This window comes from Mesocricetus auratus, unplaced genomic scaffold (genome assembly GCF_017639785.1).
Source record: "Mesocricetus auratus isolate SY011 unplaced genomic scaffold, BCM_Maur_2.0 Super-Scaffold_100007, whole genome shotgun sequence".
NCBI classification, from domain to species: domain Eukaryota; kingdom Metazoa; phylum Chordata; class Mammalia; order Rodentia; family Cricetidae; genus Mesocricetus; species Mesocricetus auratus.
The window spans coordinates 25,640,085-25,657,528 of record NW_024429191.1 but is presented as its reverse complement, the minus strand read 5'-3'; the positions used below and the strand labels follow the sequence as shown (position 1 = coordinate 25,657,528).

At 41.0% G+C, this 17,444-nt stretch overlaps 1 protein-coding gene across 2 annotated transcripts in view; it reads right to left on the bottom strand.

The window, feature by feature from the left end:
- Clint1 (clathrin interactor 1) overlaps positions 1 to 17,444 on the bottom strand; it is a 57,528-nt gene that overhangs the window by 12,517 nt on the left and 27,567 nt on the right. For both annotated transcript variants that reach the window (XM_013114788.3, XM_005071909.4), the window contains exons 2-8: positions 14,305 to 14,409; positions 13,684 to 13,780; positions 11,427 to 11,535; positions 10,410 to 10,574; positions 7,040 to 7,217; positions 3,590 to 3,836; positions 2,634 to 2,703 (exon numbers count right to left, since the gene is read on the bottom strand). In XM_013114788.3, the coding sequence (XP_012970242.2) occupies positions 2,634 to 2,703; positions 3,590 to 3,836; positions 7,040 to 7,217; positions 10,410 to 10,574; positions 11,427 to 11,535; positions 13,684 to 13,780; positions 14,305 to 14,409 (971 nt within the window). The remainder of the gene's footprint in view (positions 1 to 2,633; positions 2,704 to 3,589; positions 3,837 to 7,039; positions 7,218 to 10,409; positions 10,575 to 11,426; positions 11,536 to 13,683; positions 13,781 to 14,304; positions 14,410 to 17,444) is intronic.

Sequence of the window (17,444 nt, the reverse complement as noted above, 5' to 3'; positions counted from 1 at the left end):
ACTCTTTGTAAAATGCTAGCAATGAAGATGTCTACACACACGCACGCACGCACAGGCAGAGGCAGAGAGAAGGACAGAGCACCTGAGTGTGGCTGCTGGAGACCCTCGTCTTGACGAGTGGTACAGATGTGCATCTGCTTACCTCACCGTCTGTGGCTATCTTACTGGCATGACAGTCCTATGATTAAAAATGGTACATATGGCATATGCATATCCTTACACACTTTCATGTGCAATGCTAAGATTTAAATCTAACTTCCTTCTGTGAGAGACCTTCATTTAAGATCTATAGTTAAATATACTATCTCAAATGGAGTTGAAAAGTAATTCTGATGTCAAACCTTGTTCAGTTGCTTTTGAGATAATATTATGGTAAACTTTAAGGGCAAGAAATCTTTCGGATTTCATTTAAACTCTGCATCAGTTACTATATTAATATTTACCACTATTCATATATATAATTAGTCTACCATTTACACCAGAGAAGAAAAACCACTCAAAGGTTTCTTTCTGCTCAAAGTATCTTGGGATCACAGAGGAAGAAAGTCACATTCACACATCTGACCTTCCTAGTTAGTTAATTCTTCCTTGACTGCTCCACAGACGCCCAAAAGGGGCCTTTGAATATTTCATACTGGGAAGTCCAAAATCATTGATATTCTGTGACACTATATCTGCATTAGATGGCTGTATGCTAACTACCAGTTCACAGTGCAGTTCAAATCTTAAACGACAAAAAAGACAGTACATCGGTTGTTAAGCAACTACAGAAGGTGCTGGCTGCAGTCTCACCAAGTTACAGTATTTTAGGACAGCTGCAGAAGAGACTGGTTAAGGAACTGAAGAATCTCAGAACTGGGTCAAACCAGGCATCTTCCAAGTTTATTCCTAGGCCAGTAATTTTATGACAGCAGACAAGAAAGAAGAGAAAGTAACTGGTGGTTCTGTATTAATCAGATGTACTAATCTATCAGTGAAAAGTAATTTATATCACAAACTTATGCTTAAAGCAAACAAGCAAGTTTAAAAACAATTTTGCTTTTGAGAATTATTGCACATTAGTCACAGCCCAATCCTGCAGATTTACATTTTAATGTAATGAACTTTAAACAGTCTTAGAAAAGCTATCTTCAAAAAGCTCTAATTCTGAGTAGCTTTTACTTGGCAATCAAGTGCAATCCTATGGTATCAGTTTACTTGAAATCAATTTATTAGGAGTTACTTAAAATATAGCACACATTGGCAATCACAAAGAAGAAATCCTCAGTCTCATCAACGAGAAAGGCTTGGCCTGCTGTTCTATGTGATATTCCCCCTTCTCTCTCTTCTCCTGACAGCTCTGTGTCTGTTGCCCAGGCTGCTCTGGCACTCCGCAGGCCAGGTGACCTCCCTCTCTCCAGCCTCTGTCTGCCAAGGACTGTAATTATAGGCATACGCATTCTGCCCTGGCCATAGCCCTCTTACAATATGCTTGATGGTGAGATATATGCATATTCATATAATGTTCCCTTTCCTCCAAAGCACCCAGCATGTTTGTAACTAGGTAATTATAGTCAATTACTGCCATTTGACTTTTCCAAGAGCCTAAGAATTTCATTTTAAGCACCCCACCAGTGTCTGGGTCAGCCAATGCTTGCTGACAGATGAACAAGAAGTTGATGAACACAAAACATATCTGTTGTGACAACCACAATGAAGGTTTAGGAAAGTCATGAAAACACAGAGTAACACAGCTTTTTGTAAAAAATTTTAAAATGTTAACTTTAATGTAATTTTTCACATCTGCAAAATTATTCTTAAGAGCTTAAAAATGCAGAAAATTTCATAAGTATATTAAAATCTGAAGGAGGAAGCAGTATAGAGAGGAAGCCCTAGAAGTTAAGACATGTTACAGTTATCTGAGCACATATTTACCGTTCACTAATATTTGTGTCTGCCACAAACACTTTTTTTTCTCAAAGCCTAAAGATCAGAAAAAGTATAAAACTGAGTGAGCTACTTTTCAAAGAAAGCTTTGAGCAATGAGTGCATGCATATAAGATAAAAATAGGAACAGTACCCCACAGACAGACTCACAGAGGCCATAGGCACTAGAGACAATAGGGGCAGAGGCTACCAAATTATCATCGTCCCCATTAGACAGCTATGTAATTCTCTCCCAACAGCACTGAGTGCTCACCCGCAAGTATTTTCTGCAGGACTGGAGAGATGGTCCAGAGTCACACAAATGCTTGGCAAGTGCTCTACCAATGAGCTATATCCCCAGGCCCCTTTCTAAATTTTATTTGGAGACAAGGTCTCTTTAGGTTGCCCAAGCTGGCCTTCAATTTGTAATCTTTCCTGCCTTAGCCTCCCGAGTACCAGCGATTACAGGCCTGTATAACCAGACCTGGTAATTGTTTAGAGACAGGATCTCTCTACACATAGCACTGGCAGTCCTGGTTCCCACTGTGTAGACCAGGCTGGCCTTGAACTCTCAGAGATCTGCCTGCCTCTGCCTCTCAAGTGCTGGGATTCCAGGTGTGCAACACTACACCTGAGTAGAAATTTCTTATTCCATCCTTCATACAACATTGAAAAAAAAATAGCAGAAACGGCAGTTGATGGAAAGAAGAAGGCAATGTGCAGCTTACCTGTTGATTGGCTGTTGCCATCAAACAGGTCAACGAGGTCCCCTGATGACTTGCTGCTCGGCATTGATGGCTGAAACAGTGGGAACAGTGAGCGAGCTTACAAACAACTTCAGTGCCAATCCCCAATCTTGACAGAAATTCTGTAATTATCTAAACAAGGCTAGCTAGATTTAGATTTCTAAAAGTAACAGGCCTTGAATCCTTTTCGAGGAAGGGCAAACATAAGCACTGTGAAGTCCTAACACATGTCTCTTTTCCCCCGTCTTATAAAAGTTTATTAAGGAAATACATATGTGTGTATATCACTGTACACACAAGTGCAGGTGCCCTGGAGATCTGAAGAGGGCCTCAGGTCTCCTGGTGCTGGAATACTGTAGGGTGCTTGTGAGCTGCCTGATGTGGGTCTGCAAAAGCAGTACACATCTCTCTATAGCATGGCCTTGCTACGTAGCCCAGGGCAGTCTTGAACTCAATCCCACCGCCTTAGCTTCCTAAGTATTGAAATTACAGGCATGCATGATCAAACCAAGTTCTAATATCTGAATTGTAACTCATTTTTCTTCTGTTACATTTCAATCTGGAGAATACTACATTTCATACCAATCATGTTACAGCACCAGCCTGCTCTTCTATCATTTCCCCAAATTTTCCAATATGCCATGCTTTCCCACGTGACTGTGGTTGAGACCGGTGATGCTGGTGTAATGAGATGGGCACAGACAGGCTACACTGGGATTCCCAACCTCCCTGTGTGGATGGCAGTGTTATTTCTACCTCACAGGAAAAGTCCTTTCTTACCCTAAGGAGACCTCTTGTTATTAGTGACTGAATAGGGCACGTCAGGTGATCTATAATTGATACGACTGACTAAAAGGCCCCAGCTTACTAAGGCAGGAATTCTGGAAGCAGTTTATAAGAGTAAGGCAAACAAGCTGTGTAGACCATGTTGTCCGCACCTTCGCTGAAGACTGAGGTGTGTGGGTTGGAGCAGTCTGATCTGGGCTGGCTTTGTCCCCTGTGTAATGTGCTGCCGCTCCGAGATCAATGGTTTTGGACGGGTTTGCTGTGCGCTTGTGCCGGGTTGTGGTCGTCTCTGTGGCCTGTGTGATATGGATGTGCTTCGTTGTGACCGTCTCCTCTTCGTCTTTGAATTCGCCTTTGGGAGATCGGCCTCTTCTTGCCTTCTTTTCTTCATCGCTGTCACTAAAAGATATTAAAAATGAAACAACATACTAAGACTTGGGAATATTGTAAGAAAGAGTCCTTAGTGATTTGAGTGAAAGAATTTCAAATGCACTAATTCCAAAATTCCACACGTTGACTGTTTGACAGAATTAACATAATGTTATTTAGGCTGCTGAATAATGATGTGTATGTATTAGGGAGGGGAAGAGGGAACGTGCACAATTTCCTAGTTAAGTCTAAAACCCCCTATATTTTTGCTGGAGCAAAAGAATGTCTAAACTACCTTAGTGTTTGTTACAGATTTAAAACTTAACTAGTAGATAAAATAGCAGCATAATATCAGAACCAGCTGTTGGACCCCAGTATCACAGGTAGCAAAATATTCACAGTCTCAAAATATACTGTGCGAATGTCTATAATTTCATTTTTTCTCTTTTTTTTAAACATTGTTACCAACTTTCTTAAAAGACAAGAATGCCATGTAGTCTTAGATGGTCTCTACCTCACCACATAGACTAAGATGACTCCTTCCTTATGTTCCTGCTTCCACCTCCCAAGAGGTCAGAGGCTGTGACGCCATACCAAGCTGTTACAGATCTATTTTAAGAACTCTGTTAGTGATTTTTCATGCAGGAATCCAGGAAACATAACAAAGAGTAATTAAGGTGAAGCATGGGGTGCACCCTTGTAACCCTAACACTTGGGAGGAAAGGCAGGAGCTTAAGGTCATCCTTGGCTCTACAGTGAGTGTAAGGCCAGCCTGAGCTACCAGAGACTGCTTCGGAGGGAAGGAAACAGTAAGCTTGAATGGTCACCTTAAAACTGTATGCCCTGCCAACCATCACCTGAAAATGATACAAATATGAAGCAATCTATTCTTCAACTGTGCTTCATTTTGCTCCTCTGCCATGTCACACATTACCTGTCAACTGTGCTTTGTAGAAACTTAGCTATATTTAAAATATTTCTAAACAATTATTTTTCTCATGTTAACATTGCAAGTCAACCAATCAAATCTGCCACAAAAATAAACCCCCTAGAAAGCAGGAAACCAGGATTGTCATATGTTTGGAATGAAGAGTCTACTAGAATATCAAGCCATTGAGTTTCTGTTTGGCTGCAAACAGGAGGGAGGAAGAGAACGCCATGAGAACATGAAATATGTTCCATTACCTATATTACTTAATTGTAGAGCAGGCAGTTTAATTTATAAAAATCCTGGAGCAAAATGCTTGGATTTCTCCCTCAAACTAGGACTATACTGATGAAATGTAACTGTAATCTAAAGCAATCTCAACTTGTAAGCGCAGCACATGGGCTGGCAAGAAGGCTGGAGATGAAGCCCTGAACAAAGGGTGAGCAAGAGAATCAACTCCAGAAGTGGTCCTCTGACCTCTTCTATGTTCCAGGACATGCGTGTACTCCCATGGGGTGGGGGAGTAGCTTCCCACACAAAGCAGAAGAATTAAATATCTTTTCAAATGGAAGGATTTTAAGGAACATACAAGTTTTGATAATTACAAATAAAGCAAATAACAACAGCAAAACGACCTCAAGATTGTATCAGCAACCTTGCAAGTAAAACTAATGTTTGACATCTAATTTTATTTCAATGCAAGATAATACTTTGAACATTCAAGAAGGCCACATACAACTGTCTAAAATACACTATTTTCTCATCAATACTCTGAACTGCAACATGCACCAGTCTAACTAGTATTTGGAATATAGGCTAGACCTTTAACCCTGAACACGCTGGATCAAAGGTGTAGGAACTCAGCCCAGCCTGCCTCAGTGGGAATGTAAGGAAGAATCGATAGCACCACCCTGGCCAAAACCACTCAGGCAAACATGGGAGGCAAAAACAGAGCAGAAACCAAGGCAGAGAAGCATCCCCAAGGACAGGAGGGCAGAAGGAGGACAGAAATAGTGTGGGACTACACACTATGCTATCAACTAAGACCCTTCCGAACTCCCACTTCAGAAACAGCAACGAAACACTCAGCTTCTACCTTTTTCAAGTCAGACAAAAACCTTTTATACACAGGCCATTAAGAGTCTATGCATAAAATGAGTAAGGGAAGTCAGGAGAGTACTCAGACACTGTTTCTCAAAGTTCAGTGTTTAGAACTAAACATGCAGGCCTTTGGGAGCAAGCAGATAGGTTCTTATTACTGACATAAACTCCATCCCTTCAAAGACCATGTTCCTACAAGTCTTGAAAAGGGCATTCCAGAGATTTAATGACTCTAGAATGACACTGAAAATACACTAAAAGTGCGTGTTTTAAAGCTTATTTTAAAATCAGATTATGGTTTTTATTTGAATTTCATTTCCATGACACCCTAAAACCAAACTATTATGAATTTATGGGTAGAAAAAAAGATGCTATTTAGTTTAAAAAAAAAACAAAAAACTAGTTTTATATAGGCCACACAATCTGAATGGGTCACTTGTTTTACTTCTATTGTTTCAACATAATACCTACACTAGAAAGTAATGTGTATAAATACAGGCCTGTATTACAACTCTAGGTGCCAACTGCACAGGACTCTTCTGGTCATGTGAGCATGGGATGGTAATGCAATGTCTCAGATAGTTATACTACAGCTCTTAACTTTCTCTAAAACTTAGCACGTGGGCATCATTTCCCTGACATTTTAGGCCATGGAATCATCTGATGTCCAAATGTAAAATGGTGAATAAAAAATTTATCGGATTAAAAAAATGCAGAAGACAGATGAAACACTACAGAAACAGGCAAGCGTGGACAACGTGGAAGAAGTGTTAACACTACGAGCACTTCTATCTGACCCAGTGTCATGTCGCATGGCTTTTGTGTAGGGGTGACTAGCAGCTTCATGAATGGTTCCCCATTTTTTTGCACAGGGCATTTCCAGGGAATTGATATGACTCTGTAAGACATTACTGGAGAATATCACAAATGTGTCAAATTGCATATCAACACTGGTTTATCTGTTAACAAATGTTACCAAATTAACACAATTATCTTGAAACTTGGGGAAGGACAGAGGTTTTGTAGCAGTCTTCTGTACTTTATGACCAAGTTTCATGTGTCCTTAAGACTCCTCTAACAAAGTCTGCTAAAAAACAAAAAGCTAAACTTCAGATAACATAAATATCTCAAAACCAGACAAACCCAAACCAAACATCTGCATAAAGGTGGCACCCCGAAGGGAGCAGCAGAGAAGGCGGCACACCTGCACCGTTCCGGAGAGTCCTCCCGGTCTTTCCTGCGAAACTTGCTGATGGTGTCGTCGATCGTGCTTCCGATCTTATCGCTCAGCTCCCCTAACTTATCACTGAATGGAAAAGCACTCTTGTTTTTATCCCACTCTTCATCCCACTTGGACTTGGGCTCAGGATCATATCTTTCATCTGTGTAAACAATGAAGAAAGAAACAACTAAGGATAATAAACTTGGAGGGTTCCACAGTCCTTCCTTCTGAAGACTTTCTCATAAAACATTACTTTTAAGAGAAAACAGAAATCTCCCACAGAGCCACACGAGCACTGCCTGGTGCATCTCATGCCAATCATCATATCAGGAATGCAGACTCAAAGCTTTTCTTCATGAGAACTTCACAGCCTTGATGGGTGGCAGCAGTCATGATGCCCCTGAACCCTACTGTAGAGAAGGAGCAGAAACACAAAACACACACTCCACAAAAACAAGATGAAGGAAAATCTTTCTAGTTTTCAAGTCATTAAATGAATCATATTTTATTCTTGTCTCAATGGTGCTTCAATTTTAGAAAAATATGAGCCAACAACATAAAAGAATAGAAAGTAAAGCGAGGTGTGGCACAAGTCTGTAATCCCGACCTTCAGGAGATGGAGCAAAGAGAGTGCAAGTTCTAGGATAGCCTAGGCTATAGCACAACAGAACTTGCTTCCAACAAACAAACAACTAAGGAAGGGGGGAGGGTGGGTGCAGAGACTTGAAGGGACAGGGAGAAGAGAACAAGGCTGAAAGAGTGAGCACTCACATGCAAAGCAAGCCAGCCAGACACAGAGGCAAGAAGCTGTCTATACTCTAGACTGCTCCAGACTAAAAGAAGACCAAGTGTTCAAGGCCATCCAGGGAACTATAACACAGTGAGACACCCTCTCAAAAACAGAGGAAAGAGGGAAAGACAGACAGACAGACAGACGAAAGGAAATCTTAAATGAGCAACTAACCAATCTACTCTAAAAACACTATTTCCCTAGGACCTTGAACCTGACTTCCATGACCCAATTAGTTGAAAGGATCCTAGAAACACTGTAACTGAATGGATTTTAAGGCCCAGGAAAGAAATCTGTAATTTCCATAAAAAATTCTAACTTTTCAAACCTGCACACTTTAGAATTACAAGGCTGTCCAGCAGCTCTGAGCTAATGAGGACCCATCAGAGTGGTTGGAAACACACCTGGAGAACCTCTGGAGTGAAGAAAGGACCACAGCAATGAAAAGACAAATACCATGACCAGTGCTTGTCTGGAGCTCAATGAAGAGATGGGAATTATGGACACAAATAGAAATCACCCATTTTCATCTCCAAATTTAACTTAAAAAGCAAAACTGGGATAGAGAGATAGCACATGAGGTTAGAAAAAGCTTTAGAAATGGTATGAACAGAGGCAGGTTAGGAAGCAATAAGAAAGGGCACCAGGAAACAAACAGGACAGCAAAAGGGAACTTCTATGAGAACCCTTGTTTACACGGTGTGATGGCAGAGGTACCATTTGGAAAAGTTCTTAAACACATGCTGCTGAACTGCCTGCTAGAACCTCAAGGCTAGATTTCACGTAAGAGTTTAAAGATTTTAAAATATGTGTAGTAGGAAGGAGCTGGGAACACAGTTCTGAAAGAAGGTCAAGGTCTCATGAAGCCTGGGTTTAAACCCATATGCTGTAGAATGAATGGATGAAGGTCAAACCACACAAAACAGTTAAAGCTGTTGAGAAACCCAAAAACCATTAATAAAAAACAAAGATTGTTAATGCAAACCCTGTCTGCAAACTTACTCAACTTTTTAAATTCATCAGCTAAAATTATATACTGTGCTGGTAACAAATGGGACACAAACAAATGGAAAAAGGAACTAAGCTGAAAACGACAATTCAACAGTGCAGAAAAAGCCAAGGAACAAAAGGACTACTTGGACAAATCCAAAGCCTTTTCACGATCTCAGAGGAGCCACTCCAAGACTTAAGTGCTTACTAGTAGAGAATTCATGCCTTGGCTTTTATGTGATATACAGGAGATAAGAGACAATTTTAATACTAACTAAATGCAGTATTTTTTTCTCTGAAGCAGGCAAGCAAAGAAACAGAAGAGTGAAGATATTTTATAGGGACTCACAAAATGATACATTTTATTTTATTCTTTTTGAGACAAGGTTCACTATATTTTGTCCCTGGCTGGCTTGGAACTCCATGTCAACCAGGCTGGCTTCAAACTCAGAGATCTGTCTGCGTCTAGTGTACACCACCATGCCTAGCAATAAGAAGTTTCTTTTTACCCATATCTACAACCTCCACAGATCCAAACATAAGCAAAGTCAGACAGGTGCAGGAGCTGGAGAGCCTCACTGAGCGAATGCTGAGAGTACACATGTCACTGGCCTGCCATGTGCACACACTGGCTAGGCACTGTCACACACACAGAAGACAGGACAGGCGAGACATGCTACCCAAAAGAACCCAATGTACTCTTTCTTTTTTTGGTTTTTCGAGACAGGGTTTCTCTGTAGCTTTGGAGGCTGTCCTGGAACTCACTTTGTAGACCAGGCTGGCCTCAAACTCACAGAGATGCCCCTGCCTCTGCCTCCCGAGTGCTGGGATTAAAGGCGTGCGCCACCAACGCCCGGCTTCTAATGTACTCTTTTTACATAATAAACATTATTTCACAGAACAAACATTGGAAGCAAATGTTTAAGCTGCCTTTTGGGAGGGAGAGGTGGATGGACAGAAACTGGCCAGGACGAGTCTCAAACTCACTGTCCTGCTTTAGCCTCCCAAGTGCTAGAGTTCAGGTGTGCATTACCACACCTGGCTTTCAATTGCTCTCCACTGTGTTATGAACAACAAAGAAAGCAACAGCAGACAGAGCTGAAATATAGTCAGCCATCTTTCCCTGGGTTAGACATTGTGTAATTAAGGCAAGAGAACAGATTTCCTGAAACATAAATGTTTGCAATCATAGCTAAACTGGTTTTGAACTAGAAAGATCAATCTCATGACTAAATTGGCTTGCTAGAAACTGTTAGAGGAACTTCCCTTCTGTAAGAATGCTAATCCTAAGGGGAAGGTGTGTGCCTCTTTGTTCTCTGGTTAACGCAAAATGTTTGCACTTATCTAACTAGCCATGGTCACTAAACCCTATTGTTTGGATCCACAATAAAAACAAAGATTCCTAAGAACTGGGCAAGGCAAAGAGGAGTCAAAATATACTTTAGAATTCTGTGTGTTCCTGGAAAAAATTACTTTTGTTCTTGGTTTAGTTTGTATTTCCATGACTTTAAAAATATACCCAAGGCTAAGTAAGCAGAGGCCAGGTGGCTGTGGCCTGGCCCCGATACTCACTGTATCTGAATCCGCCAACGCTGTCTGAGGAGACCCCAACATACTTGTCTTTGTTCTTCTTTGCTTTCTTCCGCTCTTCCCGAAGCCTGTCATCGTCCTGTGCAAATTCAACCAGCTCCTTTACTTTCTGTCGAATGTTTATACCTTGATCCTTGCCGTGCTCATCTTGAGGACAGTAAAGGAAAAAGCAAACTGTTAGAGCTCTCTTAGTGTGTACCAAACTGTCTTAGAAAAGAATAGAAATGAAAACAGCTACAAAAGTAATTTCCAATTCTTTAAGGAGGTAGATTGTGGCATTAAATTTTAACTTGACTTGATGGCCCTAGACAACAGAACTAGACAAGATCAATCCATGATCTACTGAAAGGTTTACAAATGGTGAACACAGAATGCATAGAGCTCAAAGTGTTTTCTATCACATTAACAAATAAAAAAGGAACCACTGACTTTTAGAATTCTGAAGGCCCCAAAGCACCCCAAGTATCTTGATTTCCCCAAGTTTGGGAACACTGACTAGGACTTAGTGTAGCTAAACCCTGACATTCTAGTCATTACAAGTAAAGCAGACTACAAAATGAAATGTTAACTGCCCTCTGCTGTTTCCACATTCAGAACACACCCTGGCCTGGCTGTCGAGGCACACACAGTAAATACTATCTGGTGGGAGGGGGCCTGGCTTCAAACAGATGTGTGTGTTTTGGAGCTCTAACCTTCTCTTCCCACATGATTAAAGCTATTCCTTTATGGACACCACAGGGGACCAGTCTCCAGTGCATATTTTAATATAAACCCCAACACTCATGTTGTGTTGGTTCTGTTGTTATTAGCCAGTCCTTTCTGCAAGCTCCTGTCTTCACTAATTAATACTCTAGGGCCCCACGCCTTGGATTCTGCACTCGTCACACAACCAGCAAGAGTCACATGCTAATTAGAGCACAGAAGCTTCCAAGCTGGTTCAGGTGACTGACAACTCCAACTACTGTTTTAATTTGCTTATGAGGGTTTTCTATTGCTCACCTACAAAGTGGTAATTTTCCAGGGATCGCAAATCATAAATGTGCTCTCTGGCGCTTGTAACAACTCGCTCCGATCCATTTCTTATGAGGTAAGCCAGGAGCAGCAACGACTGTGGAAATATAAAGCACCAAATGATTCAATGGCGTAAGCTCTGGAAGAGCTCTGGTACACAGCTAAACACAAACACAAAACTCCAACATTGCTAGGTAGAACAACTTCATGGCAGTGGTGAGGAGTGTGTCCTTCACTTTCTGCTAGACCAAAACACAGTTTGAACTTCAACCTGAAGTTCCTCTGATATCTAGTATAGTAAACAATTACAAACTATCTAGTCAATGGCCACTTTAAATCAAGATTTACAAAAACAAACACACCCAGTAATTCTGACACTCAACACTAAGGGTATGATTCAAACGAATTAGGGAAGATTGGGGGGGGGGGGGGTTAGCCCAGCTTTCACTGTGGGCATTACTGAACTGAAATATCAGGACTTGGGAAGACGGGCCTATTTCTACAGAACCCTGCACCATTGTCCTCAGATAAAATCTCATTTAGATGCTAATCAGGTTTCAAAGAGAAAAAAAAAAGCTAAGAAAGAAAAACTGAGTATTTTAGAAAACTTTGCTAAAATGTCAACTTCAAGGGTGCTAAGGGCCTGTGGCTTCTGGTGCTGTGACGGCAGGGAGCTGAATTAGGCAGCACTGGCTCTTGTACAGTGTTGTGAACACAGAAGGGACTACTCTCCTGCTTTCTCCTGGGAAACTTCATTTCACAATGATTCCACGTCTGAGGGTCTCTGCAGGGTGGTGAAACCAAGAGTACAAACGTGCATTTTACTAGAAACTGAGTTTTGAGTGTTTTTTTGAGACAGGGTTTCTCTGTATAGCTTTGGAGCCTATCCTGGCACTCTGTAGATCAGGCTGGCCTCAAACTCACAGATCTGCCTGCTTCTGCTTCCCATGTGCTGGGATTAAAGGAGTGTGCCACCAATGCTTGGCTTGGGGGTTGGTTTTGAGACAGGGTCTTACCACGAAGCCCTAGATGGCCTCTAGCTCACAGTAGTCCTCTTGCCTCAGCCTCCTAAGTGCTTAGGCTATAGCCCTGTATCACCATACTCAGATTTCCTTTTTTTCTTTTTTTGAAAAAGCAGTACAATATTTAAAAGTCCTCATTTTAGGAAAATTTATACAATTTATAGAGATCCCAGAGAATATTTTAGGAAACAAACATCATAAAAACAAAACAGAATTTGTTGGACTTGACAGCACACACCTTTGATCCTAGTACTTGGAAGGCAGAGGCAGACAGATCTCTGAGTTCAAGGTCAACCAGGGCTATATAAAGAGACCTTGTCATCCCTCCCAACCCCAAAGTCATAGAATGAGGGGGGTGGCTGAAGAGAAGGCTTAGTGGACAAAGAACTCACCATGCAAACATGGGAACAGAAGCTCAGGTCCCCATCACCCACATAAAAGCTGGCAGCATCTATAATCCTAGCGCTCAGGAGACGGGGCTCCATGGCAAACTGTCTATACTAGCTGCGTTAGAAAGCTGAGTCCAGTGAGCCCTGCTCAGAAGGTAGGGTGGAGTGTCTGGCATTTGTGCATACCACTCACGCACACTTGGCAACAACACAAACCTCAGCTAAAACAGGCCCTTAATAACTCAAGCTTCAAATGTGAGTACTGCATTGGCATGCAGCGTGCTAGTATAAATCCTATTTGGCACATAGCATACTTTGGAAATAAATTTTGAGGAGCAGGAAAACAAGATGAAAGAGAAAGACCATCACCTTATTTTAGAAACACAGAATCAAAACTAAATGAACTGAACCTGACAAAAAATACATCCACAGATGAAAATGTCAGGAAGTTAACAGTCCACAGTCTCAGTTAGTAGAATTTGTTGTACCGAATACTACTATAATACAATTATAAATTAAACAAAGTTGACGCAGAAGTGACAAACATGAGACTGGTTTTCAATCTCAAATGCTGGTGTAGTGAATGCATTTGACTAGAGCCAATACTCAGAAACATCCAAATAATGTAGTAGGGAGAAACTGAAGAAATAATAAAATCTTCAATATTTAAAAAAATGTAAGTCTGCAAAGCCCTCTGTAGTATGAAGAGCTGCTTATGATGGAAACAGAGAGCAGACATGGCCACTTCTCATGTGTCTCAGGAAAAGTCTAGGATTTAGTGGACTGCAGTCACTTCTATGCTGTCAATGTTCACTCTTGGAGCTCCTACCGTACCTTATAAACTCTTCTCCAATTCTTTTTGTTGTCTTTTAGCATTCGGGACCAAAGCATGTTCATGAGTTCTGGAAACTGTTCGTACATAAAGGTAGCTCTGAAAGAAAGGAGTCTTCAGTAAGCATCTGTAGTGGGTTAACTTTGACAGTAGATGGCAGGCTTGCTCTAGATCCTCCAGACTGCTCAAATAACTTAAAAAATAAACCTAAATCAAATTTTAATGACATCCCTCCTAAAATACACCTCCTCTTATTTTGCGCAGCACCCAGCACATCTCTAAGGCCAGGAACTACTGTGCCATTCTGTAAATTTCTCACTCATGACTTCAGTGCCCCACATTATCACCAAGAAAAACTTTTCTAACTTTTACTTCAAATATTTTATATGGGTTCTTCAAAATGTGCATGAAAACTATAGTGAGTCTCTAAACTTGACTGACACATTTTTAAAAGTTAATTTTTAATGGGAATGGAATCTACATAAAACTCTCTACACTATGATCAAAATGGATTATGCAGAATTATGGTTGCAGTTAACCAGTTTAAAACTGAAAGCAAACTTCACTTTCTGTGTGAAGACACTTTGATTCTCCCTGCACTGTTGAGTCAAATTACCACTTACTTGGCAATCTCTCCCATGAGCTGCCCAGAAGGTCCCCAAGGATCATCATTCGTTGCTTCTCGAACTTTAGACTCAATCTCTGAATAATTCATAACCACATTGGTGCTGTAGAGAAAAAAATACACACGTGAGGGTGTGCACACACATACATATAGATACACAAATATTAGCATCAAAACTGAGCAACATATGAAAACTTAATCATGATACTAGTGTTATATCCTAATGAGCTGCCTCTATGGGGTGGGGGTGGAAGGCAGCTCTGTACACAACTCACCCCAAGGACACCACATTATAGGTTTAAGCTATCCTAAGATTTTAGCTTTCAAGAATACAGACAAGAGGTTCCATCAGCCCTAGTATGAGTCTAGGAGAAATGGCTTTGGAGCCAATCCCAAAGACAACTAACTGGTCATGTTAGAGTCTATCATGGAAATAAGAAGTCGGTTTTCTTACCATTGGTGTTTTATAAAAATTCAGCTTTGTGTTTATAGGACATTTATTCTCTGAAACTAAATTATAGGGGACTCTGACCTATATGACAAAAAAAAGAAATGATATGAAGATAATATTCTACAACTGTTTAAACTATTAACAACATCTTCTTATAAAACCCTGTTTTTCTCTATTCAACAAGCGCTGTTACTAGGCAGTTACTGTGAACTCCATACCTTTTCTGGCTACAAAATTATTTCTTGGGAAACTGATTTAGCTTTTCCTTAAGACTTCCAGCTTGTTGATAAGAATATGGAAGTCAGAAAGACCTAACTCCAATCTCATTTTGTGATCTTTGCAAAACTGTTTTGTCTTAACCTCAGTTTGTTCAACTTTAGAAGAGGTTATGTACCTCAAAGGACAGAACAGCAAATGGTGCTGGGCTTGGTGTGTGACATATGGGAAGTGCTCAGAGATGCTAGGTCTAACTATGGAACAGAAGAACCATCTTATACAAATAATGCTTTCAAAGAGTAAAACATGAGACAGCAAAACATTTTATTTTTGAAAACAGTTTGTCATGTGTATGGGATCTGAAGGAAGTAAAACCATAAAAAATGTGACACACTACAGTGTTCATTTGATACATTAACTCCAGTTATTATCAAATGAGTGTTTTAACAGATGAACACGACAATTCAAATCTTCCACTCAAAATCAACACTTAGGATTAATGAATAAAATCAGATTTGAACAGCTACCTCTCACATACCTCTTGCTTTGTGTCTTCCCCCCAATTTAACTTCCCATCTATCCTTTACCCATGCTGCCTCCCCTTCAGGATCAAACAAAATAAAATTCAAAAGAGATAAAAGAAAAAGAAAAATCTAATTGTGGAAGCTGTAGTGTGACACAGTAAGTCACATAGCACATGCCCTTTGGTATGTATTATTACTTGCAAGTGTTCATTGCTAGGAGTCATTGTTCTGGTTGAGGCCTGTGGTTTTTGCTACACCATAGACACTGGGCCCTCACCGGGATTCCTCTTGGATATCCTGTTGTTGTCCTGTGTTGTGGAGATCCAGCAGCTTTGGGTCTGCAGGACTGGCCCCTTACCGTGCTCCAGCAGATCACAGATGGGGTGGATAACGGGATAGGCCAACTCATAGCTTTGGTTCTGGGTCTGGGTGGTTGCTGGCTTGGTCAGCCCACCAGTTCTCCCTCATTCTCAATGCCAGGGTAAGCTTACTAGCACCTCTTTGGCTAGCTTACTCTACACATAGAAAACTGCAAGGGGCAGGGCCAGTTCTCCAGGTCTCATGTCCTCAGGGCCTGCTCACCTGTCCCCCAACCCCCATCAACAGGGGCAGTTCTTCCACTCTCATGGCCCAGGGGTCAGTTCTCCCTTCTGCCTCAAGCACAGGCACACACACACCCCCAATGTACTTTTTAAAAAGTCATCAAAGTTGTTTTCTGACAGGTGGATCTCTGAGTTTGAGGACAGCCTGGTCTACAGATTTGAGTACCAGACAGCTAGGGCTACCTAGAGAAATCTTGTCTTGAACACCCACAACGCCGCCCCCCATCTCCTGCCGCCCAAAAAAAGTTGTTTTCTAAATAAGGAAGTTTCAAACTTGCTACTCAGACCTTTAAATCATTCATTCCTTCAAGTACTCTGCTTAAGACACCAATAAACAGCCCACGTCAGAACTTAGTTAGACACACATTCAACTGAGTCAAGTCACTGAATAAACTGTGTTGTCTTCTAGACAGACACCCAGAGCACTGCTCTACCAAGAAAAGTGAAATCCTCAATGTTCACTTATATCCTGGGACACTTCCTCCAACTGTACCGCTCGTGTGACAATGTGATCAGAAGTTATTTCCTCAAGGACCCATAGCTTCTGATGCCCTTAAAAGACTTTCCTAAAATTCCAGTGATGATTCTGTTGACAACAATTTACGAATAAATAATAGTGTCCCACTTCCTTAATTTTATCAACGTTATTAACAGTATCTACAATGTAAGATGACACAAAACAATAGATTTCCCACCACTTTTGTTTATCCTGTTGGCTGAAGACTGCATGGTTGTGGGCTGTTAAAAGCATGCAAAAGCAGCTGGGAAAATGAACAATGCCAATTAGGATTATAATCTGCCTTGCATCTCATTACTCGAGAGATTTCCGCTAAAAGATGAAGGAGTCTGCACTCATACACGTAAAATATTTTCAGCAGAGTGTTCAGCTGGGCTGAAGCTTTCATAACACTACTTTCCTTGTTCAAGCTACAAAGCCTGTGGGTCAAATGAGACCCCTTCAAAGGCTCTTAGCTGAAGGCCTGCATGCTGGAGTGGTGTGTGTTTAAGAGAGGTGGCAAAGAGCCAGCAATGTAGAATTTCCTCATTTCCTTAGCTGAAAAACAATGGGGGCTATTAAGACATACCGTTGGCTATAAGACATCCACAGAAGGATGTATGCTGTTTGAACACCGTTTTAAAAGCTATTTTCCAGTAAAACTGCCACCTTCAGAAATGAGCAAAAATGAAGCATTTTTTTAAAGTTTCACTAACTCAAAAACAACTGTAACTAAAACAAAACAAAGAATGCTGTGTAGTTCGATCTCATTCCATGATGTTTAAAAGCACCAATTTCCAAAAAGGCAAAAAGCCAGCATGCTGAGCCTTCATCACTTGGATACTCTCT